Genomic DNA, 14714 nt, shown 5'->3' with positions numbered 1-14714 from the left:
CAAAACCTTGCTGTGTTTTTGTGAGCTTTTCACCAAGCTCAGCTGAGCCCCAGGCTCTCTAAGGCCTCACAGATGTGCCTGAAGCTCAGCACAGCAAAACCAAATCCTAAGAGCAGCCTTCACTGCGCTGCCTCTGTTCTGCGAGCTGCTTTGTGGGTTTGCTTCTCAGAGCAGCAGATGAGCCACGGGGAGCTGGGAGCATCCCTGTGCACACAAGCATGTGCATCCTCAGCATGCCAGAGCCAGGACAGGCAGCACCTGAGCCCCTCGCTGGGCTCAGCCAGCTGTCCTGGGGAGCCCCAGCAGAGGAGAAAGGCAGAGGCACAGCAAATGCAGGCAGGACGGCAGGGCAATGGAGTGTGCGGGGTCAAATCACACCCCTGAGGCAAAGGCAGCACCTCTCAGATGGCCATTGATGGTGGGACAGACCACAGCACTAATTTTGGCAGCTGGTTCTGCCCCCAGCTCCTCAGGACACGTCCATCCTTGGGCTGTGCCCCAGACATTGCCACACCACCAGCTGCAGCACTGCCCAGCAGTTTCCATCCTGCCTGGTGTCTCACTGGCCCATCCTCCTGGGAGAGGCAGCCTGGTGTTTTTCACAGAATTCACAGAATTAATGAGCTGGAAAAAACCTCCAAGGTCATCAAATCCAACCCAGCCCCAGCACCTCAACTAAACCCTGGCACCCAGTGCCACATCCAGGCTTTGTTAAACACACCCAGGGATGGGGACTCCACCACCTCCCTGGGCAGCCATTCCAGAGCTTTATCACCCTTTCTGCAATATCCAGCCTGTATTTCCCTTGGTGCAGCTTGAGGCTGTGTGCTGTGGTTCTGTCAGTGCTGCCTGGAGAAGGAGCCCAACAGCTTTGCTCCCAGTCCTGCATCCATCCCTCCCATGGGTTGATGTGTGTAAAAAATCCACAACCACCTCTGGACCAAAAACCCTTCAAACTACAACCACTTTGTCAGGGTGAGGAAAAAGGCTTCTCCCAGCATGCCTTGCTGTGATATGCAGATTTAATGTATCCCATTGGCCCTTCCAATCCTGTGCCCTCATCCCATTGGCCCTGGTGTTCTGCCCCACCCCTCAAAATCCCAATATAAACTCCTGCTTTCCATCTTTTGAGTTGCTCTTCATTTGTGGACTCTTATGATGAAAAAGCTCAATAAAGCTCTCTTTGGAACCCTACAGGAAGAGCTGAAATGATCCAGTGTGAGCACAGATGTGTCTGTGCCACCGAGGTGTGTTTTTCAAGAAGCTTCTTCAGGAAAGCTGTGTCACTGATGCTCCAGGAGCATCAGTGCATGGATCAGCTCTCTTCTCTGACACCAAAACAGAGCACAGGAGCAATCCCTGGAAATTCTTCCCAGCAGCCAGATCACCCCAGAGAGATAAATCACAGCCTGGCTGGGTTTAGTCACTGCTCTGTTTTGAGGCTGCCTGTTGCGTAACAGCAGAACAACAAAATCTTGTGCCAGCTCCTAGTGCCTCCCCAGCCAGGGTGCCCTTTTGCACCTGCCACAGCAGAATTCTCCCCTCAATGACATGGGGACAGCAATGGAATCACCATATCCCTTAAAATATAGCTCAGGTGCTGTTCTTGAAGGGTTTCAGTTGGGATGGATTCTACGTAGGACCAAAATAAAAAGTAGATTTTCCCACAAGGGAAAATGCTGATCCAAACAGAGCCCTGACATTATTTCTTCACAATGGGACAATAAGCAGTGATGATTAAAGCATGTCATTGAAATATTTGTATGGATCTCTTTTAAACACAGCATATTTTGTAGATGAGAATGACAAAAAGAAGTCATAATAGAAAACTCGCTAATTTCTCACCATTAAGGTAAGTGCCTTATGCTCATACGCTTATCCTGACCCAGCCCTTCACTGGAACAGCACAGTGATGGTAGAAGTCGCAAAGGTCACAGAAAGCAGGAAATGTGGCATTTTACAGGAGGCTGGAGGAGCCCAGCCTGTGGCCTCACCTCTCTTCATGCAAGAGCAGAAATGCTGCCATGGCCCAGGGCACCCCATAGCCCCCTGCTCCCCCCACTGCTGAGACCTGGGCACCCATCTCGGGGTGTCCTCCTGCCTTCTGGGCATGAGAAACACACAATGAGCAAGAAAACAAAAAAAAAAATAACAGGGAGGAAGGGTAAAAAACCCAAAAATATTGGTGCAAGAGGAGCCAGCGTTCTCCAGGTTGCATTTTCTCATCAACAGCTGTGTAGTCAAACTTTCATGATGTATTCAAGAGGTTCCAGGGACCCTCAGAAGGACCTTTGCTCCAAGGCAGGAGCACTGATGCAGCACTGGTGGTTTGACAGTGCTGCAGAACCTCTCTTCATGTGCAGAGGGGATGGGGGAACCTCGTTCCTAAAGGAGCGTAGAGTCGGTTTTTTATTTGAGTTTATTTCAAGTTTGTTTCTGCATGGGGTCATTGAAAGATCAATGATCGGAGTTTGGGAAAAAACCCCACAAAAAACAAAAAAACAAACAAACAAAAAAGTGCCCCAAAAAACAAAGAAACCAAACCAACAAAGAAAAAAAACAAAACAAGCAAACAAAAAGCCTGCCCAAAAATGAACAAACCACCAAACAAAAAAACCACAAACAAACAAACAAAACCACACCGAAAAAAAACCAAAACAAAAAACCAACAACAAAAAAACACTAAAAAAAACAAAGAAACACAAAAAAAACCCACAAAAACCAACCTTTTCAACACCTGAAAAATATTTCCATAAGCAACATACAATCACAGTGCAAATCACAGCATCCAAAGCTCGTGGTTGTTAGACCAGACTCTTTGGAATTTTTCCTAATTCAAGTCCTCCATACTCTGTCCCTGGATGTGCTTTATTCCATCTCCTTACGCACCTCTTCAGCTCTTTTTGAGGTGAATAAATAAGAAAAAAAAGGAGTGATGGCGGATCAGACATGGGCCAGGAGGCAGTGCCATGCTATGGAGGAGGCTCCTGGAAGTCTGCGAGGTGGCTGTACCTGGGGTTCTGCCGTAAGCTGTTGTACACATACATGGTGAGTTCTGGGAAAACCTCCAGGAAATACTCAGCATAGTCTCCTATTTTGTTGGTGATCCTGAAAGAGAGCAAAAGCAAACAGGGTTTTTAAAGCCTGTCCAAGGGGAGGATGCCCTTGCAGAAAAAAAAGCCATTCCAGAGACACTTTCTGATAACTTGGAGAGGTTTCCTAGAAATCCCAGAGCTGCAACTTTTCTACTCCTCAATCCTTTTTTCCTTTTTTCTTTTTTCTTTTTTTTTATTTTTATTTTTTGGCTAATGCTCCAACACCTCCATCTGTCTTTCACTTTCATCTTGGGTAGATCTCTCAAGCACGTGGTGGGGATACTTGGGCTTGTCCTGGGCAAAGACAGGACTTGGTGATCCTTGAGGGTCCTCTCCAACTCAGGATATTCTCTGACTCGATGGCAGGGGCAAGGATGAGAACACTTACTTTTCATCTTTATGTTCATCCATGTTTCTCATGAGCCTCAGCAGTTGGGTGACATTATTTCTGTATTTGGTAGGTTTTGCATTCCTGGGTTTTTCCATGGCATGTAAAATATCTTTGTCAATCTGAAAGAAAGCACACAGATTATTCCCTGCCTTTCACACCCCACAAAACCCAATAGACTTCGAAGATTTGCCAGCCAATTTGAGAATGATCAACCCCTTTTATCACCCCAGTTAGCAGAGCTCCCTTTAGTATCAACATCCTCTGACTACATGCAAAACAATTCGACTGAATTGTTATTTCCAGCTGTCTGTATTTTGTGTGGGGCTACTTTTTCAAGTTTTTAAACACTTAGAAAATCTTCTGCCTGAATGTGCAGCTCAAGCCTGATACCAACCCAAATTCAAGAGAATTACCGTTTCGGTCCACTGTGGATAAGGAAAAGCTTTCTTAGTGACATTAGGATCTTGAAAAATACTTTTTTTGTTTTGGTCATCTTTGATTTTATTCCATATACTCTTCAGGAAGTTGAACCTGCTGTGGGATGAGAAGCTTCATTAGCTGCAGTGGGATCTCCCAGTGGGATTTCCCAGCACTACAGGCAATTCCCACAGCAAAATTCCACCTCCTTTGTACTCCCAGGCCTTACCTCTGAATGCTCCAGAAATAGGGATGTTTGCTCAACCCTTCCAAGCCTCGTTCATCAGGAGAGGACAGGCTTTGTACCAGGTCCAGAGCCTCTGTGTAATCTGGGGAATTGGGAGCCAAATCCTCAATTCCAACTTGCTGGAGGGTTTTCCTACCCCCTGTTAAAATGTAGAGCACGAGCCTGCCCAGGGCCTGCAAAGAGACATCACTGCTCCCGTGCCACTGGCACCCAGCCTCCAGCCCTATGGAAGAGGACTCATATCCCCAAACCCTGCAGGGGCTCAGAAGTATAAAATACACACCTGTTGGAACCCTGGTCACTGAGAATTTTAGACTTTTATCCCATCTCATTACCCTTTCTGTGCTGAAAGGCACTGACCCCCAAAAGAACACTGCGTTTCACCTGAAGCCATGGAGAAGGCTTCCAAAATTGAATGATAAAACTGAGATTATGGGTGTGTAGTTTGATTAAAAGTGTGTAATATCACATGGTGGAAAACTTAGAGTTTAAGGGTTTAGACTATAGTAATAAATATAAAGCAAGATGGAGGTTTTAGGGCAGAGGCTGGTCCTTCTTCTTCACCTTCTTCTCCATGGGTTTGGGTGGTTTTGTGTAATTGGAGAAAAAAGTCCATGTTGCGGGCTACAGGTGGTTTGGGTAAAAGTAAAAATAATTAAAATGGGTTGGGTCATTGGGTTAAAAGTAAAAATAATTTAGGTGTTATTTCTCAATTGGACAGTTTATCCTTAAAAGGCCTTGTAGACCGAGAGAAACATGGCTCCATTTTTAGTTCGTTAGAGTGAAGTGCTCTAGAACTCAGGGTTTGTGAGACTGCAATATAGATAAGAACTACTGAACATCTGAGTCCCAACAAGAAATACCATCTATATGCATTTAATCCTGACCCTGGCAAAAAGAAGTTAAGACTCAACACACCCAACACAAACCTCGAAGCTGTGTGCACCAGGACAGAGGAGATGGGCATCCAAACCAACATCCCTCTTATGCAACACCTGTCACTACACCAATTTCCCCACAAATCAAAAACATTTTCTAGCTGGAAATTCAAAAAGCCTTTCCCTAGGACCCACAGCTACAGAGCACCCAACATTTTAAGCCACAGGTAGGTTCACAGAGAACTTACCTGTAGATCTGACTTTACAAGTTCTTCTTGGCCTTCAATCGACCTTCTTCTATTACCAAAGTCCGCCAAGTAAATTTTGCCACCTAAATCTGGGGAAATAAGAGAAATTGTTAGCAAATAAAGGTGGAAAACTTCATATGGTCCATTGCTGACTTCTGGATGGCCCCTTCTTTAAAACACAGTTCTCTGGAGGCACCTGTGATGGGTTGGTCTGCCTGCAGAGCCCTGGAGCGGTGGGCAGAGCTAATGGGATGTGTAAGCTTGTTCTCTCTGTGAACCTATCTGTACTTATTTAAAGAGCAGATCTGTCACAGACATATTTTATGAAAAAATCCTCTCATTAGGATCTTTTCTCCTGAGAAGCTGAGAGGCCTCAGGAACAAAATGTAAACAATGGTTATCTGCTGCTGTGGAATACAACAGATGGATCTGTGATTGGTCTCATGTGGTTGTTTTTAATTCATGGCCAATCACAGTCCAGCTGGCTCAGACTCAGGTCAGTCACAAGATTTTATTATCATTCCATTCCTTTCCTTTCAAGCCTTCTGATGAAATCCTTTCTTCTCTTCTTTTAGTATATTTTAATATAATATACATCATAAAATAATAAATCAGCCTTCTGAAACATGGAGTCAAGATTCTTCTCTCTTCCCTCATCCTGGGACCCCTGTGAACAGCACCACAGAGATCTAAAGCCACCCCATTCAGCACAAAGACATCTCTACTTTTACAGACAGCTGTGAGGCACCTTCTTCTCTAAACTTCAGGGAGAGCAAAATGAAAACATAAAGAAAGCAAAATGAAAGTATAAGGAAATCAAAACGTAACCTATTACGAAGTTCCCGGGTTGTAGATCCTGGTGAGCAAACCCAAGGGAGTGTAGCTCTCTCAGTGCCTGGAAGATGGTCTTCAGAGCAGCTTTGTAATCCTTCTGACCCTCAGGGTCCTGCAGGTGCTCCTGGAGGTTTTTCTCCCAGAGTGGGAAGCACAAGTACATGCAGCCTTTTTCCTTCTCAGACTGGAAGAGCTTCAGTAGATGTTCGCTGTGAGAACATTTCTCAAGGAACTCTTTCTCTCTGTCACCCTCTGCACTGCGAGTTATTTGCACTGCCACCTCTGTCCCCCCATGGAGCCCGAGGTAGATGCCATCCTGAATTTTCTGCTGGATGTATGGAAATGTCTTCAGTTTGCCAATCATGGGGCGATACATTTGATCGAGGCTTTTCAGCTGATCCCTCCAGCGTTTGCTGTGTGGCTCCCATGCTCTGGGGGTTTCTGGAACAAACCTGACCCTGTGCTCATGAAGAAGATTTTCCATGCTGCGAGAACGATTCCTTCTGGCAACTGCAATCAGATTCCCACGATCCGTCCTCGCTCCCTTTTCACACAACAACTTTGCTATTCTGCGGTCATCTTTCTCCACAGCCACCATCAGGGCTGTGTTGCCTTCCTCATCTGCATCATCAATATCTATCTCATCCTTCTCCAGCAAAGCTGTCACCAGCTCCGGGCTCTCCATTTCAACAGCCAGGATGAGGGCAGTTTTCCCACATTCATCTTTGCTCTTCACATCCACACCGTGCTCCAGCAGGAAATGAACTATGGGCACAGGTGACACGTGCTTTCTTTTGCCTGAACCCTCCTTTAGGGCATGGATCAGGGCATTCCTGTCTCTGTTGTCACGGATGTTCACATCAGCCCCCATCTCCTGGACCAGGATTTTCACAGCTGAGAAGTGGCGCTCCCTGCAAGCGTCCATCAGCGCTGTGGCCCCTCCTTTGTGCAGCTTGGCTTTCTCCTGGCTGGGCTCCCTCCTCAAATTCACCTTTGCCCCTCTGCTGTAGAGGAACCTCAAGGCTTCCTCCCTCCCGTACCACGCAGCCTCCATGAAGGCTGTGAAGCCGTTGATGTCCTGCTCGTGGATGTCTGAGCCATGCTCCAGGAGGAGCTCCAGGACCTCCACGTTCCCTGCAATCCCTGCCTCAGTAAAGGCTGTGCCCCCATTGTCCTTCCTGGCATGCACAGAGGCTCCCCTGGCCAGCAGAAGCCGGACCAGCTCCTCCTCATCGATCCTCACTGCGGTCTGCAGGGGTGTCCAGCCACTGCCCACCTTGGAATTCACATCTGCCCCCCGCTCCAGCAGCTCCAGCACAGCTGCTTTGTTCTTGCTGTACACAGCATCATTCAGCTCTGAGTTAAGGACTTCTGCTGTCTTCGTTCTGGGAAGGGTGGAGGTCTCCTGGTTGTGAGCTGGGGGCTCCATGGTAGTCAGTGGGAGGGCTCTGGGTTCACCACCAGAACCCAGGGCTCCACAGAAGGATGGAGAGGCGCAGAGGGAGGGCTCTGGGTTCACCACCTGAAGGATGGAGAGGTGTGATGGTCAGAGAGAGGGCTCTGTGTTCACCACCAGCAGGATGGAGAGGTGTGATGGTCACAGGGAGGGCTCTGGGTTCACCACCTGAAGGATGGGAGAGGTGTGATGGTCACAGGGAGGGCTCTGGGTTCACCACCTGAAGGATGGGAGAGGTGTGATGGTCACAGGGAGGGCTCTGGGTTCACCACCAAAAGGATGGGAGAGGTGTGATGATCACAGGGAGGGCTCTGGGTTGACCACCAGAAGGATGGGAGAGGTAAGATGGTCACAGGGAGGGCTCTGGGTTCACCACCAGAAGGATGGAGAGGTGCGATGGTCAGAGGGAGGGCTCTGTGTTCACCACCTGAAGGGTGGGAGAGGTGTGATGGTCAGAGAGAGGGCTCTGTGTTCACCACCAAAAGGATGGGAGAGATGTGATGGTCAGAGGGAGGGTTCTGTGTTCACCACCAGAAGGATGGGAGAGGTGTGATGGTCACAGGGAGGGCTCTGGGTTCACCACCAAAAGGATGGGAGAGGTGTGATGGTCACAGGGAGGGCTCTGGGTTCACCACCAGAAGGAGGGAGAGGTGCAGTGCTCTCTGAAGGATCTGAAGGATGCAGTGCATCTCCTGAAGGATGGGAGAGGTGCAGTGCTCAGTGCTTTCAGAGTGGGGCGTGTGCCAGGCGAGGCCCGTCAAACACATTGGGGGCGCTTTTGAGGGCTCTGGGGTCTTCACCTGATTAATGAACAGAAAATATTGTTTCATTAGCCTGTGAATGCTCACCATTTACACTCCATATGTCCTGTGAGAGGGGCAGCTGAGGACAGCAGTGCCAGTGCCAGCTGGGAGAGCCAAGGCCTGGAGAGAAGCACAGCTTTAGCACTCATGGACCCCTTGTTTCCTTGCCTGGCCCCAGCCCCTCAGGTGATGGTGTGTGAGTGACTGGGGAGAATCATTGAAATTGTAAACAAATATGTTCCACCAAAGTCTTTGTACCTAAATTTAATTTGGATTTTTGCCATTTAACCAGTGCTTTCCCTCCCACTTTTCCATTAGTACCATCTCCATGGAGCTGCTACAATGCCAATAGAAGGGAAAGACCCAAATCCTCTAAAGGTGTTGTCTAGAAGAGGCATAATTATTGTTTTCTCGTGCCTTTATAGCCTCCTACTCCTTCAGCAATATCCACATGCTGCCACACACATGGATTTTACCCCTGCTTCTCCTCTAATCCTGATTTGTTTGGCTTTTTGAATTTTCCTGTATTCAAGAGAACTGGCTTGCCCTTCATCCAACCCATTTCAAATCCAGCCCCTCCTGCACACATTTTCCTATGATTTCAGAGAGGGGAGAACATCAGTATAAGAATTCCCAGTTAGAGATTTTCTGACTTGGAGAATTTGCTGTGCTGACTACATTTTCCCCCCCTCTTTTTAATTTGAGGAGAGTATTTTATGAGAGAATAAAGCCCATTAGTCAAGGTCAGGATGGTTTTCACTGAGCTTAAGCACAAGGTGTTCTTGAAAGTGCAGCTCTCTTTAACTTGGTTCCTGTTTATACAGGTAGAAGCTGATGAGGATTTAACTCAGGGGAAAGCACATTCCCTCCAGCCCCTCTCCCACAGGTGTCCCTGCTGCTTTTGCTGTAAATATCACCTCAGACTCACCCCAGTTTACCTGATAAGCCATCAGTGATAGGTGGAGATGGACATTCCCCTTCAGTTTTGGATGGCAGCCACACACAGCCCTGACTGCCCCTGATCCAACACCTGCATTGAGACAGAAATCCTTAATCCCTCCTGCTTCTACAGGCCAAGAGGAGACCTCTCCTGACAGGAAGCCTCTCCTAAGCTTTTCACCATGTTAGGAGATTGATCAGGAAGGACTTAATTTGCCTTTATCTATCTGATATCTAGAAAAAGTGGGGCTCCAATACCCATTTTCTGATCAGCACTTTAAGGAGTTACTGCCTGACAAGCATGAAATGGAAATAAATTACCTAAGCAAATCAGGAAAGGGACAGAGAAGTCTTAAGATATAAAAGCAAAGTATAAATTTACATGAATTTACCCTCAGGAAAGCCAAAGATTGGGTTGCGGATGGTTTATTTCCCTGCTCAACAGGAAATAAATAAACTGTGTTTGTTTCTTGAATTTCAAGAATTTCAAGAAATAAACACAGTATTTCATTGATTTTAATGCATTTCATTTCCTTGTATTAATTTCTATACCTTTTGCCACACATTAAAAAAACCAAAAAAGTTACTTTCCTGGCCAGTAAAGCAGCACAGCATCCTCTGGTCACAGTGGGGCTCAAGTTCCTCACCCCTGTCAGGACAGCAGAACCCTGGGGAGGAGGAAGAGAGGGGCTGAGCACCTTCCTCCTCCTCCTCCTCCTCCGAGCAGCAGAGTCACAAGACCTGCACTCCCGGAAATGTTTAAATATTTCTATCCCCGCCCCACTGACTTTTGACCATGCCTGGGTGTCCCCATGTATCACCCAGCCCTGCCCACAATGACACAGCAGCCACCAAGGTGTTCCCAGATATGTGCTGGCCCAGCCAGGAGGGTGCTGGGGTTCTGGGGGAGGCGCATGCAGGAAAGTAACTTTTTTTTTTTTTTAGGTTAATATATGTTAAATATAGTTTTAGGTTGTAACAGAAGGTTAACATAGAAACTGTGATATGTAAGATATTTTTTTAAAGAAAGGACACTCACACTAAGATAGCAGCCACAGGACACCTGAATCTTTCAGAGAAAGGGAATTTATTGCTCCATTGTCAGGAGAAATGAACTTCTTCCCGCCTCACTCAGCCGTGAAGACGCCGTCAGGATTCAGAGGAAGAAGCTGACACTGCCCAGACAGAATCCTGTGTTTGAATGGAATTTATGCATCATGGATGAGGTGTATGAATATGCAACAGGCTGTTGCTTTTAAGGGTTAATCCTCTGTTAACGTGGGTCCTTTTTTGGGCTTATTTTGCCCAGAAAGAGGTACCCGGACTGTCTGCAACTCTTTGTTTCTATTGTCTCATATTGTCCTAATCCAAATTGTCCAAATTATTATTACTCTAATTATATTGCTATTTTTATAACCATTTTATAATTCTTAAACTTTTAACATTTTAAAAACAAGTGATTGGCGTTTTTCACACTCACCTTTTTGGCAAGTCCATCCACGTGAGGGGACTGAATGCTGCTAAATTCCACCCAGCTAAATTCCACATCTGCTGAGCTGCAGATGTGTGGGTTCCTCCCTGGCATCACCCTGGCACCCTGCCCCTGGTAGGCAGCTCTGTGTAAACACCCAGCCTGCTCCTCCAGGCCCTCCTTATCTGCCTGGAAAGCCTGTGCAGGAAACACACAGGAGGAGCCCAGGCTCTGGGGATGTCCCACCCAGTTTCCTTTGTGGTTCTACCAGTTGTGGGTTTCTCTGTGTCTTGGTTGAAGGCACTTGAGATAGTATTTCATGTTTGGACTCAGGTGTTTATTATTTCTTACCAGTAAAACAGTCTCACTACTGTGAGTTCAGCAGCTTTTCATTAGAAGGCACAAAATGGCCAACAATCTCTTGGTACAAGGTCTTTTAAGACTAAACTATCCCATTAAGAACTGACACCTGGATAATTTTCCCTTTTAACCCAATAACTGATCCCACAGAGCCCACAATGGGGACTTCCCTGCCCAATTACAGAATGCCACCCAAACGCATGGAGAAGAAGGAAGAAGAAGCATGAAGAAGAAAGCCAGAACAACACCCTGTGCCTTCCATCTTGCTTCCATCCACAGCACACTAAAAATCCCAAACCCTAAATTTCTCACCCAGTGACACACCTGCACTGCTCTCTATAATCTATTCCACACTTTTGTGGATTCCAGTCTGTGTTGAAATCTAGGAAACTTTCTCCATGAATGAGGGTCAGAGTCAGTGCTGCCCTGGGTGTCAGGGCAGCCCAGAGCAGACAGAGAAATATTCCCTGTGGTGCCCTGGGTTCCCACATCCTTCACTGCCCTGTGAGGTGAGATGAGCTCAGCAGAGCCTGTGCACCTCCACTGCACTGTGCCAGCAGCAGGACGCAGCTGGCATCTGAAATGGGGCTGGAATTGCATCCATCAAATCATCCCTGACTTTCCCTGGGGCCTGGGCACATTCACAAACTGGGAATCTGCATTTGGACATGGAGACATGGCCTGATACAGGCACAAGGGCAGGGAAAGGCCCTGAAAAGGGGTGGGGTGGATGCAGGGTGGATTTTGTTTGGCTGGGGAAGAGCTTTTAGAGTAGATAACTCTAAAATTTGGCATTTCTGCCATTTGAATTTTGCAAAGCTCGGCCAAGGTAATATTTTTTAAAAGGCAAATAGATAATTATAAGGTCTTTGGCTTGTAGTCAGCAATCTCGTTTTGGCTCTCATTATAATTTCAGTTATCATCTCTATAATTGCAAAAACTGTTTGTGGAGACTGCCATTGTGCAGAGCCCAGTGAAGGTGGGGATGATGTATGGGACTAAAAGAGAGGTCCCATCTCTGGGTGCAGCCCTGTGTGTGTTTTCTGTGGATATCCCACTCCCTTGCTCACATCTCCATGCCAGCTCTCACCAAACTCTGCCTCTGCAGGAGTCCCATCCCTGTACCTCAATGGGCATCCTGCTTCCCACAGCAACCACAGGCTCTGGGAACATCCCACGGTCTCTGCATGGAATTCTGCAGTGTTTGTGCTGCCACAGGAGGCCTTGACACAGCCCCAGAGGGACAGAGACTGTGAAAGCTCAGGGGCAATCTCCAGTCTGTCCCACGCCTCTCTGCATCTCATTTTTAATTCACAGCAAGAATCTCTCCCAGTTTGACCAGGGCTGTGGCTGCAGCTGCTGGTGTTCAAATACCCATTTGCAGGCTGCAAAACAGATAAACAACCAGAGCAAGGGCACATCTCAGCTTCAAAGCCAGTAAAGACATCCAAAAAAAAAGCCAAAATGCATAAAAAATAAGCCAGTATAATAACATCACATCACCCACCCACCCAAGTGCAACAGCCTTCTTCAGCTTGCTGGTTTAATTAAAGTCATTTATTATCTTATAGTGGCAAGATGAAAATCCCTAGGATGGTAGGAATGCAAACCTGGTGGTGGGAATGAGGTGTTTGCAACCAGCAGGGCTGTGGCAGGAGTGTCCTGTGCCTGCATCCAGGGAAGAAAGGTTTGCTGCCAGTGGTTTCCTGATCCAAATTGTTTTTCACAGAGCCATAAATTTGAGCTCTGAGTCCTTGCAACAGGCAGTTTCCAGGGAATGAAAGGCTCTCCAAGGAGTAACAGAGCTCCTCTCCACCATCACCATTCTATAGTCTTTGGGTTGTGGAGTTCCTGCTGTATTTGTACATCTGCAGAGCCATTATTTGCCCCCACACACCCAGGGACTCAGGAGATGAGCTGCTGAGACACAGACAGCAGGGAAATCAAGGGCACAGCTAAGCAAATCTCCCTTCTCCTCCATTCTGATGGACTCACACCCATTTTTGCATCCCTTCCCCTGAGAGGACATCTCCCGAGAATCCTTGTCCTCCCAGCAGCCACAAATAGACACAGAGCAAAATGTGGCAACAAAAACTGCCTGCCAAGGGCAAAATCATTTTTTAAAGGAGCTATGAATAGTAGGATGAGGGGGTTTTTTCCTTCATGTTCCCTTCACGTGCTTTCCTATTATATTTCCAAGTGGGAATATCCCAGGGTTTATGTGCTTGGTCATGCTCATGTGACTCTCAGTGCTGGAACACAACCCTGGAAAATAATCCACAGAAGGATGGCAGGTGATGCTATCCATGGAGGAGCATCAGCCACTTCTCACAGAACCATTGAGGTCTGGAAAGACCTCCAAGGGCATTGAGTCCAACCATCATCCATCACTGCCAAGTCCAGCACTGAACCATATCCGCCATATCTATGCCTTTCCTGGAGCATTTTTACCATTTTTAAATTCATTTTTTAGTTTTTTGGACTGCTGCTCAGTCTTCATTGCCACCAAAAAAGAAATTTTTGCCAGCAGGGAAGGAGAGGTGAGGGCAACAATGAGGCAGTCAGGGACCTCACCAAGCAGGTTTGTTCCATTTTCAGTCTCATGAGAAGGGTGAGACAATACAGGTGTTGTAATTCACACCACCACAATCAGAAGCCAATTATTTCTTAATTACAATACACTATAAGCGTTTCTTGGCCTATCAGCTTTAGGGTCTCCAAGGAGTAATATATTAGAGTAATATATTATTATATTAGAGCATTATATAATTATATATTAATATATATCATTATATATATATAATATGTATAATTAATGTATTAATATATAATAATACATATATATATAATATATTTTATATAGAAATAATATATATTATTTTATACTAATAATATATAATATATAATATATAATATATAATATATAATATATAATATATAATATATAATATATAATATATAATATATTATATATTATATATTATATATTATATATTATATATTATACATTATACATAATATATAATACTTTTATCCCCCTTGAGGCTTTTATAATAAATATATATATAATATATAACATATAACATATAACATAAAATATACAATATACAGTATATAATATATAATATAATAATATATTAGCACTCTAATTATATTGCTGTTTTTACCATGCTGTAAATGCCTTAAAGCAAATCACCTAAAATTACCCTTTGTAAGTCCTACTACAATGCATCTTTCATAGCTCTATTTCTCCGAAGTATCCAGTCTTATTTACAAAACCATCCTTTAAAACTTGTTTCTAGTTCCATTTCTCTCTTAACAACGTCTGTGCTATTCCCCGGCATTTCTAAATCAGCATTTTTTTATCTCAAGGTTTGCATTCAGATGCACACCATGTGAGCATTCTCTCAAGAATTTTCTACAAATCTACATTGGCTGCAGACCCCAGCACTGCCCTTGGCACCCCAGCAGCAGCAGAAAGCTTGAAAATCACCCCTCATTCTTCCTCAGCTCCCGAGGCAGCCCAAGGGCACAAATCCTTGAGTGCAGCTGGAGTGGATTGGCAGCCTTGGCAT

General features: G+C 45.8%; 1 protein-coding gene across 1 annotated transcript; it reads right to left on the bottom strand.

Moving 5' to 3' along the window:
• Nucleotides 1-2972: 2972 nt before the first annotated feature.
• On the bottom strand, nt 2973-7539 carry RNASEL (ribonuclease L). The gene is made up of 6 exons (XM_058029922.1): nt 6105-7539; nt 5277-5365; nt 4133-4323; nt 3900-4020; nt 3484-3605; nt 2973-3108 (listed from the first exon to the last, which is right to left on the bottom strand). The coding sequence occupies exons 1-6, from the start codon at nt 7537-7539 to the stop codon at nt 2973-2975; spliced, it is 2094 nt and encodes a 697-aa protein (XP_057885905.1).
• Between the last annotated feature and the right edge of the window lie 7175 nt (nt 7540-14714).

Source organism: Melospiza georgiana, chromosome 9 (genome assembly GCF_028018845.1).
Source record: "Melospiza georgiana isolate bMelGeo1 chromosome 9, bMelGeo1.pri, whole genome shotgun sequence".
NCBI classification, from domain to species: domain Eukaryota; kingdom Metazoa; phylum Chordata; class Aves; order Passeriformes; family Passerellidae; genus Melospiza; species Melospiza georgiana.
This window is presented reverse-complemented; position numbering and strand designations above follow the sequence as displayed.

Coding starts and splice junctions, on each gene's coding strand:
- RNASEL (XM_058029922.1), bottom strand. CDS start 7,539: ATGGAGCCCCCAGCTCACAACCAGGAGACCTCCACCCTTCCCAGAACG. Junction 4,021..4,132: donor TATTTCTGGAGCATTCAGAG/GTAAGGCCTGGG, acceptor CTCATCCCACAG/CAGGTTCAACTTCCTGAAGA. Junction 3,109..3,483: donor GATGAACATAAAGATGAAAA/GTAAGTGTTCTC, acceptor GCTCTCTTTCAG/GATCACCAACAAAATAGGAG.